Source organism: Eremomyces bilateralis, assembly GCF_010015585.1.
Source record: "Eremomyces bilateralis CBS 781.70 unplaced genomic scaffold P152scaffold_20, whole genome shotgun sequence".
NCBI lineage: Eukaryota > Fungi > Ascomycota > Dothideomycetes > Eremomycetales > Eremomycetaceae > Eremomyces > Eremomyces bilateralis.
The window spans coordinates 55,118-73,187 of NW_022985086.1; the positions used below are offsets into that span (position 1 = coordinate 55,118).

Below are 18,070 nucleotides of genomic sequence, written 5' to 3' on the forward strand. Positions count from 1 at the left end.
GTTCAGCCCAATCTGAACGAACGATTTGTTCAGATTGACCAGATTGTTGCGGCTCAGGAGGCAGCTAGGGAGAGGGAACAAAAGGCTGCAAAACGCCTTCAAATTAACCCGGAGGAAACGTCTTGATAATTGCAGAAGGCAATGTTTAAGCCACTCTATCCACAATTTCAATTACAGCTATAGAAAAATACCTCCCAATTTGGACCCGCGTTCGGTCTTGGGAGGAGGCCGAGCCATTATCTCCGACATCTCCCCTTTTGACTTCCACGCAGTCTCCGAAAAGGTTTACTAATAGTAGGCGTAATTAGCCGCATATTCATCGTTGCACCGAAGTCCGACTTCGGGTTTATCGGCTTTTACGTTCGTCGTTATACTGAATGCAACGTTTTAACGGAGGATCGCTCGAGCTTAAACGCGCTAGTAGTCCAGGGTGTGAGGTATGGGTGAAGTATATGATGGCAAGCAAGACGTTCAGTCTGTATCTCTTCTCATTTAAAGAATTCTGCCCTGTTTCTTCTCGAAGTCCGTCTGTAAACAAATATCTATACCTTTGATCATTCTTCCGCAATGGCAGCTTCAAACCGCATCAGAAACGTTGCCATCGTTGGTGTGAGTGACATTACTATCCACATCTTCCACCACAACCAATAAGTTAACGAGCGTAGGCGGGTGGCCACGTCGGTACCTTCATCTCTGAAGCACTAGTTAAGACCGGAAAGCACATTGTCACGGGCATCACCCGCACTGGCAGCCAGAGCCGGCTTCCGGCAGGAGTGATTTCAAAAACAGTCGACTACAATAAGCCGGAGACCATCGTGGACGCACTCCGAGGCCAAGATCTGCTTATCATAACCCTCGCTGTCCAGGTCCCGAAAGAGACATGCTTGCAACTCATCAATGCCGCTGGTGATGCCGGTGTAAAATGGATCCTCCCGAACGAATGGGGATTAGACAACACCCATAAGGAGTTGGTCAAAGATGTACCTGTTTTCGAGGCAAAGGGTGAGCGCTCCTACTATAAATCCCCCATATATGCACTGACGACTGATCATTGGACTATAGATGTCAATCGTAAGGCTATAAAAGACCTGGGGAAAAGTTCATACATCGCAGTGGCGACTGGCGTTTGGTACGAGTGGAGCTTGGCCATTCCTTCGGCATTTGCATTCGACATTGTTAATCGATCCGTCACGCTCATCGATGAAGGAGAGGCCAAGATCTCGACCTCCACGTGGCCACAGGTACGCGTGCAATCGTCGGCTACTTGTCTTAGAAAACGATTAACATCAAACAGGTTGGCCGGACAGTCGCTGCTCTTCTCAGTCTGCCCATCAAGCCCGAAGGCTCGAATCCAGAAGCCTGCCTTGAGCACTTTAAGAACACTGCCATCTGCGCCGACTCCTTCTACATCAATCAGAAAGATATGCTGGAATCTGTGCTCCGCGTCACGGGTACCAAGCGAGAGGACTGGACAATCACAAAAGAGGTGTCGCAGGAGCGGTACGCTACTGCTGTCAGAGAGATGGAAGGAGGCGATTGGAATGGCTTTGCCAAGATGATGTATACCCGAATCTTCTATCCCGATGATGCTGGCGTGTTTGACAAAGACACGGTGAACAGCTTGCTGGGACTGCCAAAGGAAGACCTCGATGAAGCTACGAAGGCTGGGATCGAGCGTTCCAAGACTTTTACCTATCCTTAGTGAATTGTAGGAGCGGCGATGTTTCTTTCAGCCAGAGAAAATGTAATTTGGAATATATTCCCTATCTTCGAATACAAACAACTCCAAAGACATTGCTACATGGATGCTTTACACCCTGCCACATGATGCCTTGGCCTTGAATCCCGTATCGCACACTGAGGTACACCGTCTACGCCGCATGAAGTGAGTAGACACGCCACTGGACTCAATGCGATTTGAAACGAGGAGGGGCTAGTTTCCAATTTATATCTTGCAAACACCGTGTTACTACCGAACATTGTTCCCTGTTCCTGATCGCTGGTAAGACTGACGATCTTGAAACCGCGACGACAAGGATCTGATACGGGGCCTGTGATGGACGGCCATCTCGGCGAATGCTTGTACGTTGCCATTAGTAATAATTATACCTCCATAGTATACAGCCAGTTCTTTCCACGGTTCGCTTCAATTGACTAAGGAGTCAAGCTATAACTTTTTATTTTATCATACGTCATGAATTGTTGATCCTGAGTAGAGTAGGAACTAGTTACTAGGATAGACAGCAGAGGAGAGATTGCATGTGATAGCAACCCTAGTTGATTGAGGGACGTTGGTCATTGGTGGAGACATCACTTCAAGCCACAGTTCGACCCCTGGGGTCCGGGGGGTCGCGGGGGTGCTCGAGGATGGACAGTTCCATGTGGCGCAGTAACGACTCAGGGGCCACTTCACACTGTACCTCTCCACCCCCAGGCCCAACAAAGCCAATCCTCGGTTCCTCATCTGTTCCCTAATCCTCACAGACGCCATCATTGACTTGCAATTTATTTAAATTAATCTAACTTCCCCTCGCCCTTCCATCCCGACTGCAAATCGTTGCGGAGAGCCTGGAACCACGAACTCCTGTTCACACTCCTTTCCTCGCGCTTTTTGAATATGAATGTTTCGACCTTGCGATCCTGTTGGTAGTCTCTTAGGAATCCGACCGTCCTTCGTGGCCTCTCTTCGAGCATCTTCTCGCGCGCAGCGCATGGTCAGATAAACTCTATGTCCCAGAATCCCTCCTTCGATCTTGTCTGAACATGTCGTTCCCTGTCCCCAGGGCATTATCCGCTCGCTCGCGTTTAATCTGTATCCTAAGCTTTTTCTTCCTCGTCCTCCTGGTCGTTCTCCACCAATCCGCACCATATCACGGCTACACGATCATCCAGAAGCCAGTGCCAGCGCCTGCTCCATCGCCAACGGCGGGCGAAGAATTCATCGAGACGAAGTTCATGTTCCAGGAGGATCTGGCCACGCTTCGCCAACCCAACTTCGACCTGAAGGAATACACCAAATATAAACCGCATAACTATGTGCCGGACACGCAGCAGCAAACCTTCGCCACCTTCCTTTGCACCCCGAACGCGTCCATCTACGATCCCTACTTCGCCGCCACCCTGAACCTCGTCTACCGCAACCTCTGGTCCCCTTCTATCGCTTCTAAATCCCGCCCCTTCACCGTCTTCGTCGCCCCGTTCATTACTCAAGAACAGCGCGACATCCTCGCCGGCGCAGGCGCTGTCATCCAAGAACTCGGACTCCTCCCATGGGAACCTCACATCCCCGGCGTCTGGGGCCGCTGGCGCGACCAGTTCTCCAAACTTCATTTCTTCAACCAGACGCAGTACTCCACCATCGCATACATGGACTCCGATGCCTTCCCTCTCGAGAACATCGACTCCGTCTTCGACGAGATCATAGAGCAGAAATGTGACCCGGCGAAGCTCAACGCCGACGACCTGAAAGAGAAGGACGAGCTCTGCGACTACACGTTCATGGGCGTCATGAATATGGGCGGGGGGATCAACGGCGGCTTCGTCGTCGTGCGCCCCAACCCCGCCATGCATCGGCGTTTGATCCGGAACTACGTCAAGGTGGATGAGTACGACAACACGGCCGCGGAGCAGTCGTTTTTCAAGTGGATGTTCGCCGAGGACGGGGCGTTCCCCGTGGCGTTTCTCCCGCGCAAGTTCAACGGGTACTTCCCGACCGAGGACGACAAGGGGCAGATCATGGTGGTGCATGAGAAGCTGTGGGCGTTCTCGGATTTGCCGTCGTGGCTGATGGGAGTGTGGGATAAGGGGTGGGAGGAGATGGTGGATTACTTTAATAGCCCCGCGTTTAAGGAGGCGCGGGAGAAGGATGGCGCGGTGAGTTAGGGGCGGGGCTGGAAGGGTTCATTCTAGATATGAGACATGTATATGTTTGATGCTGTTCTGTGTATAGTAGCTTTCTTGTATCTAATTGCCACAAAATATATCCGGACTGTACACACGTGACTAAACCATTAATTACTTGCGCTTCTTTGGTCTTGAATCCGTAACTAATTCGAATATCACCCATCTGATCACAACACCTTCCCCAATTCCGGGTATAATTTCCGCTCCTTCCTTATTGCTTTAATAAGTCATGGCCCTTTCCCATTAACCCATCCCCATCCCCATCCCCCAATGGCAAATGCCCCGTCTTCGCCCCCCCCTCCTCCGCTCCGCCCACGCCACCCACCCCATGCTTCCCTCCCTCCTTCGCACCTGCCGTGATCTGCCGTCCGCCATCAACGAATTCCGCTGGCTTACCGAACACGCAGAAAGCAAAGTGCTGCGATCGAACTGCGGTGAGCGACGCGCGAGGGAAGAGCGAGATGGCTTGCTGGAGGGGCTGTGCCGAAAGAGAAGGAGGGGCGTGCCGTTGCAGTATTTGTTAGGGACGGAATATTTCGGGGATTTGGAGCTGAGGTGTCGGGAGGGGGTGTTGATTCCACGGTAGGTATTTGGCGTCTCATGAATGAATGAAGTGTTGCTTTGCTAATGAGGAACAGACCTGAGACGGCCACCATTGTCTCCCACTTGATCAGCATATTGAAATCCCGTGGTCTAAAGCAAGAATTCGGTAGTACCTTACGAGTCCTGGATCTCTGTACTGGTTCCGGATGCATTCCCTTGCTATTCGAGCATGAACTCCGCGCCGCTGCTAAATCCGCGGACGTCCAACTGCAGGTCCTGGGCGTCGATATCTCCCCGCATGCCATTTCCCTTGCGAAGAAAAACCTAGACCACGTCCGGGGTATCAAGTCCAGCAGGGAAAATCCAGATCCTTCAACCCACTCCCCTGTGGTATTTGAGAGGGCAGATATAATGCGCGACGCGGACATCCTCTCTAAACAGCGCGCATGGGACATCATCATCTCCAACCCCCCCTACATCTCCCGCGCCGACTACACCTTCAAACTCGACCGATCTGTCCGTCACTTCGAGCCGCGCCTTGCTCTCGTCCCCTCATTGACTACGAAGCCCATCTCTAATTCCTGGCTTCAGGAACTGGTCGCCAGCATCCCCTCCTCCGCGCTTGATGGCCTCGAGCCGGAGGATGCGTTCTACCCTCGTATCGCGCATATTGCGCGGATCTCTGGTGCGAAGGCGTTGTTGGTGGAGGTGGGGGATATGGCGCAGGCGAGGAGGGTAGCGGGGATGTGTAGAGGGCAGGGATTGGGGAGGGTGGAGGTATGGAAGGATGAGTTGCGTCATGATGGAGGTGCGGTGGATGATGGGAGCGGGATAGTTGTTCGTGGGAGTGGTGAGGGGAGGGCGGTGTTTTGCAGTAGATTTTAGGGGGCTGCTCGTGAAGAGTGTGGGAGTCGGGGAGATGGTGCGGTGCGGCCCTGAGAATCAGGGTCCTTCCATTCTACTGGTTGCGGCATAACATGCTGAGTCTATGACACATGACGCTGTCCCTTACACCCGGACCCGTTTCCTCTCACCACTGCGACCCCTCGGCCTTCCGGGTTCGTCCCCGAGCATTAAGGTGATGCCATGACGACCATTGATTCAGGAGGAACCCATTCTGACCAAGAGATATTGGCTAGTCCAAGCTCACAAAGCTAGACACTCGCCCCTACCCTCCAGATGCCTCACGGTAAATCGAAATGCTTTTCGCTGCCCCCGCCACCGCGAACATCTCGCTCTTCCCACTCTTCGGCAGCCACCTCGTGCTCCAGATCGTCTTATCCGATTCGGCATGCGTCGCCACGCAGGCTCTCGTGGGGACAGACCAGACTTTCGACTTTCCATCAAACGCGCTGTCGCGCAGTCAGCTTCGTCAATGTTCCCAACTGGGTGGAGAGCTGAACGGGCTTACCCGCTTAAGAGGTACTCCCCAGTAGCATTCCATGATAATGATGTTATCCATGCGCTGTGGCCAGATAGGATCGCTACCTGTTCGCCTGAAACTACGTCGTAGAGACCGATGATCTTGCTGTCGCCTGCTGCTGCGAGGAGTTTTCCGCCGGGCGAGAAGGCGACGGCGCGGACGGGTTTGATGAGTCCTGATTACAGTCAGCTGGATGTGAACCATATTTTGGGGAAAACCCGCGAGCACATAGCAGCTTACCTTGCAATGAGTGTGCCATTCGAGAGGACTCATTGTTGAAGATATAGACTCCACCATTCTCATGACCTGATGCGGTCCATTTACCGTCGCTTGACTGGGCGATAGGATAAGCCATCATCTAAAGCGAAATCTATCCATGAATAGAAGATCTGAGAACTTACAAGATCGACGCTCATGCCAAAGCTTCCTTTCGTCTCGTATTCCCGCTCTTTATCAGCCTCCTCATCAACACTCCACACGTTGATCGACCCATTATATGAGCTACTCGCAAGAAACTTGCCATCTTCACTCAACGCAATCGCCCAGATTTCTCCCGCCTTCGCCTTGCCTAGATGATCCGATTAGCTTCCCATAGCTCTTATCATAATGCTCCTCAACCAGTGATCAGAAACTCACCAGAGACCGCCCTCAGCTTCGTCCACTGCCCATCCTCCTGGAGCTCCCACACAATCACTTCGCCTCCGAACCCGGCGCTTGCGGCTCTTCGTCCGTTGGCGGACGTGCAGAGATGATGGCAGCCGAGCTTGTGCACGCCATTGAGCGTTTGCACGAGGGGGAACTCGCCGGCGTTGGCGTTGGCGGTGACGGCGTGGACTTGGATGCTAGATGAGCCAGATGCGGAGAGGATATGTCCTGCGGTGGTGGCAAGAGCGAAGATATCCGTTGGATGAGCTGGTCGATGGTTAACTGCCGCCTAGGGTGATATGATATGAACGGTGTGCAACTTGCCATTGTCGATTGTGTGAGTCGTTAGATATTGTTTCGACTAGATGAAATGTTAGAACTTTGTTCTTAATCAAATTGAAGATGTCTGTCAGTACCATCTTGGAAGCGTAGCAGCGTTCCCAAGCTCTTTAGCAGCCCAATATCACAATGAATTGAAGTTGTCAGGATGTCTCCTGTTCTCTTCCCGCGAGCGTTGTTAATAGCTCAGGTTAAACTCAAGACTCATAAGTCCGTAGCTGCGTAATTCGTCACTTTTCATCCATATAATTTTATTATTATTGAGATTTTAACTTACTTTTTGTTGACATGCTTCAGACCATTATGGTTGTCGTCATGAATTTCGGAGCCATGTATTGATGCCTTGTAGACTGAGGCACCATCCAGGCTGGCAGATCGGTTGCGCACACGTGATCGTTCGATGGTGGGCAGATGGTGGCCTTACCGCCTCGTGGCCTTGCAGTGGCCCCAGCCCCTGTGAGTCTCCACGACCTGCATAAGCCATAATCTCCCCCCATCCCACTCCTCTAAACATCCGTCCATCATTTCCTCTGTGCCATTGATCGTTCGTTTAGGCATAAGACACCATGTCTGTATCTACAGTCGCTACTGCAACGGTAGCAAAGCCAAGGACGAGGAAATCACGACCGATTCTTGAGTCGCCACCAGACGATACCATCCGACGGGAGCCTGGAAAGGAAGACTTCTTTTGGACATATACAGAAGAACCGCACATGACGAGAAGACGGGCTATAATCAAAGCTCATCCAGAGGTCAGATACCATTGTTTTGGAATTTAACTCTGATACTGACCCTTCTGCAGGTCACCAAGCTCTGCGGGCCAGAGCCACTCACCAAATACGTCGTACTTTTTGTCGTATCCCTCCAGATCCTCTGCGCTTATCTCCTCCGAGCGACCCCCTTCCTCTCCTGGCCCTTCTTCCTCACCGCCTACCTCGTCGGCGCTACCGCCAACCAGAACCTCTTCCTCGCCATCCACGAAATATCCCACAATCTCGCCTTCCGCTCCCCGCTCGCCAACCGCCTCCTCGCCATCTTTGCCAACCTCCCGATCGGTATCCCGTATAGCGCATCGTTCCGTCCTTACCACCTCACGCACCACAAGTCGCTGGGCGTCGACGGCGTCGATGTTGATCTTCCCACCGCGTTCGAGGCGATCTTCCTGGACTCGGTGCTCGGAAAAGCGTTCTTCTGTACCTGCCAGATCCTCTTCTATGCGCTCCGGCCGATGTTCATCTATCAGCTACCGTTCACGAAGATCCATGCTCTGAATATTTTGGTACAGGTGGTATTTGACTACATCCTCGTGCGGACTTGTGGAGCCCGCGCGCTAGCATACCTGATTCTCAGCTCCTTCCTCGCGGGGAGCCTACACCCGTGCGCTGGACACTTCATTGCGGAGCACTACGTCTTCAAACGCCTCTCAAATCCCGCACCCGGATCTGCAGCGGCAGACGCGCCGGTGCCAGAGACGTACTCCTATTACGGCGTGCTAAACTTCCTCACGTACAACGTCGGGCTCCACAACGAGCACCACGACTTCCCCGCCGTCCCATGGACGCGTCTCCCCAAGCTATACGAGATGGCGAAGGAGTTCTACGTGGACTTGCCGCAACATAAGAGCTGGACTTACGTGCTGTGGCAGTTCGTCTTAGATAAGGAGGTGGGGATGTGGTGTCGGGTGAAGAGGGCGGAGGGTGGCCGGAAGGTGGGTGGTGGTGGGTCGTGGAGGGAGGATGAATTGGGGGCGAACGAGACGAAGGGGGGACACATTCCGGGTGTGAAATAACGGGTTATGTGGCCTTGGGTTGGCGTATCTCAATGACGAGTCGGGATGTCATTTGGAGGAATGGGATTTATGTAGATCACTTGGGCAGGCGTTGGTTGGATTTTCCACCGTTGTAAATAGGTCGCAGGTGGACATCAAAATCAAATTCCATCTCATGGACGCATACATTGCAATTTTGGTCAGCTTTCTACCATCACGGCCTGAACCTTGCGGGCTTTTTAGCCGTGCGCATGATCACCGGACGTATCCTCATGGCCGTGTTCACCTGCCGCAGTGGTTGTTGGTGGCAACACGGCAGTGGTCGCAACCGGGGCGCCGTGGTCGTGTCCACCGGCCGCTGAAGTGGTCTCAACTGGGGCGCCGTGATCATGTCCTCCCGGCATCTCACCCTCTTCCTCACCATGATGACCACCCGAGCCGCCACTGAAATCCGGGATGGGGTCCGGGATGACGCCATTCGTCAAGTACTGCTGGATATACGGCATGAGCGGATTGGCGATCCCCGGGACGCTCGGTAGGCTCGCGATGCCCGTGAGGCTATCCTTGTTGGGAAGGGTGGATGGTGGAGGACGCTGGCCGATAGTGACGCGCGCGGGGCAGATGCGTTCGTCGTCATAGGAAAGGAAATCGGCACCGACGCAGGGGGAGCACCAGAGGACGTTCTTGGGGTCGTATTTCTTCTTGAGTTGCTCGAGGCGGGCGTAGTTGGAGCCGAAGTAGGCGCGCTTCCAGTCGGGAGAATCAGGGGAGGCCTGGGATGGTTAGCGAGTTGTTAGTAGGGACATGGTGATAGATTCTGATCACCTCATTGAGATATGCGCCAGCTGTAGGGAAGGCTGTCTTCATTGCCGAGACGTCGTAGTCATGTCGAATATCACCAGGGACAGCGTTGACGATGATATGGTAGGTCATGGTTCGCCAAGCAGGGTTCAATCCCATCGCATTCGCCGCAGGCTTCGCCTGAATATTGCCTCCTAGCAAAAACCCTCGAATGTGGTTATTCGTGATACCAGGAAGGGTGTTGTTCATAATCTTAGCCAGTTGATCCTGCGACACAGATCTGACATGCTGCGCCGTCAGAAGCCGCGAGTCGAGGTATGTGCGGGACATAGGACGCATGGCCTTCCCTGGAACCACCTCGTCGCGTTTGGCGTGATAACGAGGCCAAATAGATCGTTTTGCTGGGGTCTGTGGGTTCTTGATCGCCCATGGAATGATCTTCAATGGGTTCTCCATGGCTTCGGCTTGGCCGGGAGCCGAACCGTCGGAGCCATCATACCAGGACAACCACTTGGTGCCAGAGTGCTCCATGTCGTGGTTGCCTTGCTCAGCGGCATACCAGTCCTTGTACGTCTTGTAAGTGTAGTACTTGATGGGCTGGGCAGTTGCGCCGGCAAGCTCATCCATCTTGGCCTTCAGGGGTTCGAAGCCAGCCTTCATGTTTGCTTCGGTGGCGTACTGGGCTGGGAAACTGCGAAAGGGATTTAGCGAATGATGCAGGTTCAGGAGATACGCGACTTACTGCAATACCGACTCGAATGCGTTGTGGTACACATAAAAGTAGCCTTGCGCCCCGTATTGATCGCGGACAGTCGGCCCCTGCTGCAAGAAATAGGCAACGGCATCCCACAGCTTCGGAGTCGTCGAGTTGACGAAAAAGCGGGCGACTCCTATTGGGATGGTCGGATAGACTTTGACAGTGGCGGCAGTAACGACACCGAATCTACGCAGTCGTCAGCAAATCCTCTGATTCCCGCGTCCGAAAGTGCGTACGTTGAACCACCACCCCCTCGAAGTGCCCAAAATAGCTCCGGGTTGTTGCACTCCGACACCTTCTGGAACTTGCCATCCGCAGTGACGACCTCGAACTCCAGAATCTGGTCGACCATCATGCCGTACTCGCGAGAGAAAGGGTTGTGGCCGCCTCCCTGAGCCCAACCGCCGATAGTGCTTACACCGCCGTGTTGAGCGCCCATAGTGAATAGACCACTTTGGGAAGCCTCCTCATAGAATTTCTCATGATACATGCTCGCGGAGACACGAGCGACGGCTTGCTCGCCGGGCACTGGAGTGATCTTGTTTACAGACGCCCCAGGAGTGAGGACATCACCACATTTCCAGCTGGTGGCGAAGACCGTGTTTTCATTGAACTGGCTCATGTCTATCCGCAGTCCAGAACGAGCGTCGGCTCTGCATGGTGTTAGTCGCTACCTAGTCACCCTATAGAGATTTCAACATTACCTTGCCATGAAATCATGACCCTTCGTAATGACCGTCAACCGAACATTATGCTGCGCAGAAAAGTTCACTCCCGCCTGGACATCCTGCACCGTCTTCGCCTGCACCACCCAATCCGGGCCTTTGGTACCCCATTGCTTGAAAATCGCATTCGGCAACGCGGCCTTGACGGTCTCGTTCGATGGGAACCCGGCATCGGATGCCAGGAGTTTGCAGCCCGCTGGGGCATTAGATGAATTAGGCGTCAGGACTTTGTCGGGGATCGGCGGCATAGGAGCCGGATCCGCAATACATAGTCCTGCGTACAGGACGAAGGAAAGGAGCGACGTGACACCCTTCATCTCGGCGACTTGAAGGAAAAATGAGTGAAGTTAGAAAGACAAAGGGACCGAAAGGCATCATAACTGCCGTCCCATGGAATGATATAAAGCGACCACGGAGTATTTCCGTCCTCGCCATGGCCCTCGATCATCTGGCACCATCATATTGCAATACCATATTCTCGTACCTCATCGCCATATCCAAACATACTCCAAGACTCTGCATAAAAATAAAATAGATTCTCATTAGATTGAAAAGATGCCTCCAGGCAGCGCGACGGGGTATCATCCGCCACGAGACATAGTATCGAGTAAATATGCCGAGTAGTAGAAAGAGCTTGGCAGACCAAACAGAGTGCGACAAGACTTTCTCCAAGGATGTGGAGGGTATTCCGAGCCATACGAGGCTTGCATCTCTTGATTGAGCCGAAAGGGCTCAAGGCTTTGTGCACGGCGGGGGTAGAGCTGGATTAACCCTGATGCTCACGGAACTGTGTCGTGTGCGGATCGGTTTTGGCCGTGGTTCTCTAAAGCCGTTCGACGCGCGTGAATTCGTGAGGTTTCGCGAATGCGAATTTTCCTGACACCTTGGCATGGAAATATGGAAATGGCTTACGACTTACGAGGACATGATGAACAATGAATGAAAGGTAGATACATGTATCTTTGTTCTTCGAGGTCGTGGAAAGAGTGCTTTGGAGCGCGCATCATCAAGTCGTCCACAAGGCGTTCAGGTATATTTCCGGGCATATCTCTCATCCATAATAGGGAGTTCGTCGACGTTCCGTGCCTCAATGGGTTTGAACCGCCAGCAATGGATGAATCGCGTCGGTAGGTACTTGACGTTATGCTGCTGGTACTAAGAACCGAGCCAAGACGGCGATCGAGTTCTTCGGTTATCCCAAGCCCAATCCCGCATGTGATGAACGTCTGGGGAAACAAAAGCAAAATAAATGAGACATGGAAAGTTGTCCAACCCTAGATGTGGATATGTATTAGCATATAGCTGTCGTTGATGGTGCAGGGTTCGTAACAGGAGGAGTTCCAGAGGACAGGGTCATGGCGCTCTTCATTACTGACGGCACTCACCCGACACATGATTACGGACGGGACTTTATATTTCCCATGTTCAATATGGGATGAGCAAATAATCTACAACTAATCCTAGGCGTGCATAAAATGTATTCATCGTATATTCGTCCAAAGATCCATCTCAATAAACGACTGCATCCCATTAGCACTCACCAACCGCTCCTCGTCGGTGACAAATCCCTCGTCTCAATCCGGTCCGGCCTCTTAAACCCAGCCAACTTACTCCCCTGCGTTGACGTCGGATGAATCCCCGGCGCTATCCTCGCCGCATCGTCGATCACCATGAAACTCCCGAGATACCCACGGGCGCGTTCCCGCAGCTCGAACTGCCCTGCGCGTTCCCACTGCTGCTGAATCGCGTCGCTCGCTGCGGGGCCATACCGCTTGGACAGTTCGAGTTCGCGCTGCGACTCGCGGCGGACGGCGGCGGCGATCTTGCGTTTTTGGACGCGGGAAAGGAGCGCCCAGGAGCTGAGGACGATGACTGTGAGAATGGTGGTGACGAGCCAGTAGAGCCAGATGTAGGGGGAGACGAGGGAGGTGGATTCGCCGGGGAGGAAGTCGAAGAAGGTAGTTGAGAAGAGGGTCTATTTCGACATTAGCATTGTCATTACTCAAAGGAGATCGGGTAGGGCGATACTGCGGTGAATGTCGCCGGGAGGAAGATCAGGGTCACGGCAGCAATGATCCGCATATCGGTTGAATCCCGCCGCGTCAATATCGCGACCGTACGCGAGTCGTCTGCGATTCTTCGAGACGCTTCCGTCGCCCGTGCCTGCTCCTTCATGTCTTTTTGTCCGATAAAGGTAAACATCTGCGCTGATTATGAGACGAGTACAGCGATGCGTGTGGGAGACTCACTGTCTGAACTTGGCTTTGGGTTGATTCGGCCGTGTAGGAGATCTTGGACTGAATGCCGTCAAGAAGATCGGACAAATACCCCAAACGGACCAGTATCTCGTGTGTGTCTGTGGTCTGGGTCACCGAACCATACTCCTTGAGACATGCAATGTATCGATTCTGAGTGTTAACCACGGCCTGAATTCCAGCGCAGGCGTCTTGTAGACTCGTCAACTTCTGCGTGATGATATCCAAGTCTAGATCATCTTGCGAGTCGTCTATACGACCGAGCGGTAACGAATGATTCCTATCAAATCCATGCAGTCCAGTTTCGTATCGAATGCTCGTTAGACTTGTCCGTCTTTGCTCCGCGTCGATCGCGACATAGTCCATGGCGAGATCCATAAGCAGACATGGAACCAACAATGGCAACGACCCAACTGGAACTCGACTTTTACACAATGATCCTGATACGGCCTCAATCTCGCTACCTTGCATACCAAAGAGGACTGCAAGCGTCTGATTGTTCGAAGCATCGTAACATACAGCTAGGGCATATTGCCACTTCAAGCTCAGATTGGTTCGCAGTATCAGGACTGTATGGAATTAGTGTGGGCAGTAGACTTGGAGAATCTGAAGTAGACAAACCATCGTGGTCCGCGTTGCTTGTGGACTTGCCACGTGTAGACATTGGTATCAATCTGCATATCGCTCTCAAAAAGATCGGCGGAAGTCCTAGTTTCCTACTGATCGCCAGAAACGTATGGCGAGACACTGGCAGTGGGCAGATGTTTTGCTCCAAAACGCGAGGCCTGCAGATCCTAACCATGGTGTTAGGTATCTCATTGCTCGGGAAGAAACATGTCCCTCACAGTAATTTAAGCGATGCGTGCGGCGCCTTGGTGTTTCCCTGGGGATTGGTTAGTTGTGAGGTCTTTACTGGAACAGCGCTCTTACACTCGAGAGCCACGAGACAATGTCTCGCTCTCGGACATCGCCATACTCGACTGATGGCTCCTTGTCCACCTATTTCGATGTTTCAGCATTTCGAAATTAAAGACAAGGATAAGAGAAACGCGGCAAAGGTTCATACAGAATTATAAGAGATCTCTAGCGACTTGTGGCCTTCCCCCGGCGAGAAGAACTGATTGTCTTCGAATATCTCATTGTAAACATAGTCGTCCATTCAAAAGACTCGAACCAAAAACGACACTTCGAAACACAATTCATCCAAACATCTTCACAATTGCAAGACGAACAAGAATCGAAAGACACGCGGGAAAGAAAAGGCTCGAGGTTCACGGGATACACTGCCCAACTTCAGCCTCATGACTTGGTCTGTGACTTCTATGCGCCGACGCGCCGTACGCCCAATAGCTGCATGTTCGTAGCGAGCTTTTCAGCGACTCGAGATGATGCGATGCCATTTGTCGAGGCGTCTGCAGGGAGATGGTAACCAAGCCACAAATGCAACCTAACCCCGGATGTGGATAGTCCTGAAGGAGAAGGTCGGAGGTCTTCGACCAGGCAGTAGGGTCGATCGGGGGATCATCTTTAGAGATATCGACGTCGATCCAATATATACCTAATATGTATCATGATTTCATCACTAACGACTTCGACTGTTTTAAGTCTTTCGATGACAATTCTTGTGTTAAGCGTCACAATATGGCTGACAGTTGATGGTGGAGATGAAGACCCAACGGATTGGACAGGAAGGAGTCCGGGCCGCCCCTGCCGTTCTGGGGGGTGATATGTGCCAACATCGCGACTGCCCAGTCAGGACTGAAGATGACGACACCTCAAAAATTGGTGAAATGTTGCACCTCTGTAACCACAAACTATTTTCCCTGATATTCTGTGAGATCAACGGAAACCTGAGTATCTCGTTTTCGCTCAATTCAAGTCTTAAAGATTATATGAACCGTTCATACCTGTCGTGGAAGACTTGGAAAGTTGGAAGTTCCTGAAAGACAGCAGCGTCACCCCCCTTATCTCGATATACCGCCGCAAGAATGAGTCTAATCCAAGGATGGCTGCCCCCATCACGGCAGAATTGGGAGCTGATAGTGAACCTATTTAGCTACGTTTTCCCTCTCGTACATCAATCTCCCCATCCCTCCTAACGCCTCAATAGCTAACCCCTCCGACCTCAGTTCACCTGCCTCCAATGGCTCACCGACTGGTACCCCATGGGCAAAACCTCCATCACCTCGCGCTTCAACATCCCCGGTAAAGTCGCCTGGACCCTAATGGAAGTGCCGGGCTTCTCGACGCTCGTGTATATCATGTTTGCGTTGCCGAAGCAGCTGGGGATTGGGGCCTTGCCGTGGGGAAACTGGCTAATGACCGGGCTGTTCGTCACGCATTATGTGTATCGCGCGCTGCTCGCGCCGCTGGTGCTCAACCCTTCTATGAGCCCTATTCATCCGCTCGTGGCGTTCTTCGCGGCGGGTTTCCAAATGGCGAACGCGTTGTCGATTGGGGGTTGGTTGGCGGGGTATGGGCCGACCGACGCGGGCTATTGGGATGGCAGGACGCTACAAGTCGGGGTGGGGACGGTGATCTGGGCTGCGGGGTTGATCGGGAATATCTATCATGATGACGTGTTGCGCGATATCCGACGAGTCGCGATGAGGAAGAAGGAGGATGACAAGGCGCGAGGGAAAGCGTCGGATTCGTCGAAGGTCTATCAGGTGCCGGAGAAGGGGTTGTTTCGCTATGTGCTGTATGCGCACTATCTCTGCGAGTGGATCGAATGGACGGGATATTGGGTTATGGGAGGGGTAGGCTGTATCCCGGCGCGGACATTTGTGATCAATGAGATCACTACCATGCTGCCTCGCGCTACCAGTGGGAAGAGATGGTATATCGCGAAGTTCGGTAAGGAGAAGATTGGTGGCAGAAAGGCTGCTATTCCGGGGTTGATATAAAAGGATCCTGGAGAGCACAGAACGTCGTCATCGCATGTCCAGCAGTGTATCAATGAGCAATGACATGAATTCGTCAACGGTATAACTCGGTACAACTCGCCCAAACCTCGTATCTAACATAACAACTTCCAGATGGGATAAGGAGGGTCCCATTCAAGCCTCCCTCGAAACGCCCAATCATGCTACATTCAAACCAAGATCAGCGTCAACAAGAGACTATGAGAAGTCGTCTTCTTCCTCTTGAATGTTCTTCTTGACCCTATCATCTCGTTAGCTGTGCCAAAGTAGTTTCGGATCAAATACCACATACCTCAAGAGCATCGTCGTCTTCCACGAATTCAACTTACTCATCTGGTCAAACTGCCACAACTTATCCGCATACTTCTCCGTATCCTGATCCTTCACAGCCTCCAACAACTCCGTCAACAACTGATGTTCCCGCGTCCCCGCAAAGCTCGGATCCATCTCCGGATACCCTTCCACCGCCCTCCCCGCGCCCACCAGATCGTTCGTGGCCAGATGGCAGATCCCCGCCTTCAGCAGGTAATCCTTCACCGAGAACCGCATCAGATCATTATTGATCGAGTTCTTCGCTACCCGCTCGTAGTGCTCGATCGCCTTGTAGTAATCCCCCTCCAACCCTGCGATATCCGCCGCCTTCAAATACAACTTGTTCGCCAGCGCGCTCGCGTTGTCTTCCTCGAACCACCCCGCCGCCGCCTCGTATGCGCCGCCCGCCCGTTTCCCGTCCTGGATGTCCACCTCGTAGATCTCCGCGAGCGTCTGCTGCATGGACGCCGCGCGCCGGAAGTTGCCGCGGCTGGTGTAGTGCTTGATGGCGCGGTCGAGGCAGCGGGCGGCATCTTCCGGGTCAGTTTTGCGGTATGCTTTAGAGGCTTCGGAGCGGGTGAGGGCGGCGTCATCGGGTTCGTTCAGTTTCTCCTCTTGGATGGAGGCGGCTTTTTCGAGGAGGAGGCCGGCTTCTTTGCCTGTGAGAGGGGGAAGGGTCAGCTATGCAGGAGTAGAGATGGTGGGGATGGACTGTACCGTTTTTTTGTAGCCGGTAGGCGTTTGCTGTAGAGGTCAGCCGTCACTCGATGCGGATTGTGGGGCGGCGGTTGATACATACCTGCTTGCGTGTAGAGGTCTACGGCATTCTCGAGCTTCTCCGTCCGGCCGCCGAATAGGCTGAAGCCGCCACTTGAGCTCGCGAAAGCCTTATCTGCCTATTGAAACATGTCAGATGCCTCTCTCCTTCCTGCTGGTTGCAGCCACGGACGTACCTTGGCAAGCAAGGCGCGGGGATCGTCACCCATATTGAGCGGGGCTTTGGGTCAAGACGATTGAAGGATATACAGCAAGTAGGCGACTTGTTGTTGGATATGCGGATGGTCCGAAATGAGGATATCTAGGAACAGGCTGCTGGTGGATGGAGCTGGAGACTTGATATGTGGCACGTCTTCCAGGACAACTGAACAGCACCGCAGCTGTGACGTTGGAGGGATGCCCCACTTTATGCTCAACCTCTCCCAGCCTCATCTCACCTTCTGTTCACTCTACTTTCTCTCAACACTCATCGTCCCTCCTCACGTTTCGTATTGTTTAGAAGCGTCGGCAGACAAGAGCATGGAATAATATATGGTGTCCCTATTCTGCCCTTCAGATACCGAACCACTGGAGCGCGCCCACGGCCCCTGTTCGTTTCTAATGGGCGAACCTGCGATCAGGCCGGGTAGGTAGACTCTGGTTTCGAAGTAACTACCAATATATCGCAGTTACAAATTATCCCAATGCTACCGTACACTTCCCAATGTGAGTTTCCAAGGCTGCGGGAAGTGTTGATCCCGAAGGCAATCGATGATACCGTGGAAAACGTATGGCTTGGGGACATGCACTCTTGCTTTCAAGCCGGGTGAGATAAAACTTCAATCCATCCATTTGATGTTTATGCCTCACTAGGCTTATTATCTAATGCAGTGTCCAGCCTCAGTTCGTATCCTGGTGT

General features: G+C 52.8%; 9 protein-coding genes across 9 annotated transcripts; 5 read left to right on the forward strand and 4 right to left on the reverse strand.

The window, feature by feature from the left end:
• Window positions 1–567: 567 nt before the first annotated feature.
• On the forward strand, window positions 568–1,702 carry P152DRAFT_508902 (NAD(P)-binding protein; the record flags this gene model as incomplete). The annotated part of the gene is made up of 4 exons (XM_033682603.1): window positions 568–609; window positions 666–1,002; window positions 1,063–1,241; window positions 1,295–1,702. The coding sequence occupies 4 exons, from the start codon at window positions 568–570 to the stop codon at window positions 1,700–1,702; spliced, it is 966 nt and encodes a 321-aa protein (XP_033531656.1).
• Window positions 1,703–2,459: 757 nt separating this feature from the next.
• On the forward strand, window positions 2,460–4,009 carry P152DRAFT_460840 (nucleotide-diphospho-sugar transferase). Its single transcript, XM_033680001.1, has one exon. The coding sequence runs from the start codon at window positions 2,764–2,766 to the stop codon at window positions 3,880–3,882; it is 1,119 nt and encodes a 372-aa protein (XP_033531657.1). The 5' UTR covers window positions 2,460–2,763; the 3' UTR covers window positions 3,883–4,009.
• A 50-nt stretch (window positions 4,010–4,059) lies between these two features.
• On the forward strand, window positions 4,060–5,793 carry P152DRAFT_460841 (modification methylase HemK). Its single transcript, XM_033680002.1, has 2 exons — window positions 4,060–4,485; window positions 4,542–5,793. Exons 1-2 carry the CDS (start codon window positions 4,181–4,183, stop codon window positions 5,329–5,331), a joined length of 1,095 nt encoding a protein of 364 aa, XP_033531658.1. The 5' UTR covers window positions 4,060–4,180; the 3' UTR covers window positions 5,332–5,793.
• On the reverse strand, window positions 5,234–7,157 carry P152DRAFT_460842 (WD40 repeat protein). Its single transcript, XM_033680003.1, has 8 exons — window positions 7,131–7,157; window positions 6,931–7,071; window positions 6,839–6,875; window positions 6,506–6,781; window positions 6,271–6,437; window positions 6,110–6,203; window positions 5,858–6,044; window positions 5,234–5,798 (listed from the first exon to the last, which is right to left on the reverse strand). Exons 2-8 carry the CDS (start codon window positions 6,931–6,933, stop codon window positions 5,615–5,617), a joined length of 948 nt encoding a protein of 315 aa, XP_033531659.1. The 5' UTR covers window positions 6,934–7,071; window positions 7,131–7,157; the 3' UTR covers window positions 5,234–5,614.
• Window positions 7,158–7,419: 262 nt separating this feature from the next.
• Window positions 7,420–8,642, forward strand: P152DRAFT_401918 (dihydroceramide delta(4)-desaturas-like protein; the record flags this gene model as incomplete). Its single annotated transcript, XM_033676631.1, has 2 exons — window positions 7,420–7,605; window positions 7,656–8,642. The coding sequence occupies 2 exons, from the start codon at window positions 7,420–7,422 to the stop codon at window positions 8,640–8,642; spliced, it is 1,173 nt and encodes a 390-aa protein (XP_033531660.1).
• A 218-nt stretch (window positions 8,643–8,860) lies between these two features.
• P152DRAFT_451414 (FAD-binding domain-containing protein) lies at window positions 8,861–11,221 on the reverse strand (the record flags this gene model as incomplete). Its single annotated transcript, XM_033678226.1, has 5 exons — window positions 8,861–9,394; window positions 9,447–10,113; window positions 10,165–10,365; window positions 10,416–10,832; window positions 10,884–11,221. The coding sequence occupies 5 exons, from the start codon at window positions 11,219–11,221 to the stop codon at window positions 8,861–8,863; spliced, it is 2,157 nt and encodes a 718-aa protein (XP_033531661.1).
• Window positions 11,222–12,246: 1,025 nt separating this feature from the next.
• On the reverse strand, window positions 12,247–14,387 carry P152DRAFT_137967 (uncharacterized protein). The gene is made up of 4 exons (XM_033673822.1): window positions 13,781–14,387; window positions 13,154–13,728; window positions 12,936–13,106; window positions 12,247–12,879 (listed from the first exon to the last, which is right to left on the reverse strand). The coding sequence occupies exons 1-4, from the start codon at window positions 13,959–13,961 to the stop codon at window positions 12,442–12,444; spliced, it is 1,365 nt and encodes a 454-aa protein (XP_033531662.1). The 5' UTR covers window positions 13,962–14,387; the 3' UTR covers window positions 12,247–12,441.
• Window positions 14,388–14,754: 367 nt separating this feature from the next.
• On the forward strand, window positions 14,755–16,065 carry P152DRAFT_440610 (3-oxo-5-alpha-steroid 4-dehydrogenase; the record flags this gene model as incomplete). Its single annotated transcript, XM_033677669.1, has 2 exons — window positions 14,755–15,231; window positions 15,289–16,065. The coding sequence occupies exons 1-2, from the start codon at window positions 15,148–15,150 to the stop codon at window positions 16,063–16,065; spliced, it is 861 nt and encodes a 286-aa protein (XP_033531663.1). The 5' UTR covers window positions 14,755–15,147.
• A 190-nt stretch (window positions 16,066–16,255) lies between these two features.
• P152DRAFT_493249 (vesicular-fusion protein sec17) lies at window positions 16,256–17,381 on the reverse strand (the record flags this gene model as incomplete). Its single annotated transcript, XM_033682193.1, has 5 exons — window positions 16,256–16,324; window positions 16,376–17,054; window positions 17,113–17,139; window positions 17,195–17,291; window positions 17,349–17,381. The coding sequence occupies 5 exons, from the start codon at window positions 17,379–17,381 to the stop codon at window positions 16,282–16,284; spliced, it is 879 nt and encodes a 292-aa protein (XP_033531664.1). The 3' UTR covers window positions 16,256–16,281.
• Window positions 17,382–18,070: the final 689 nt, after the last annotated feature.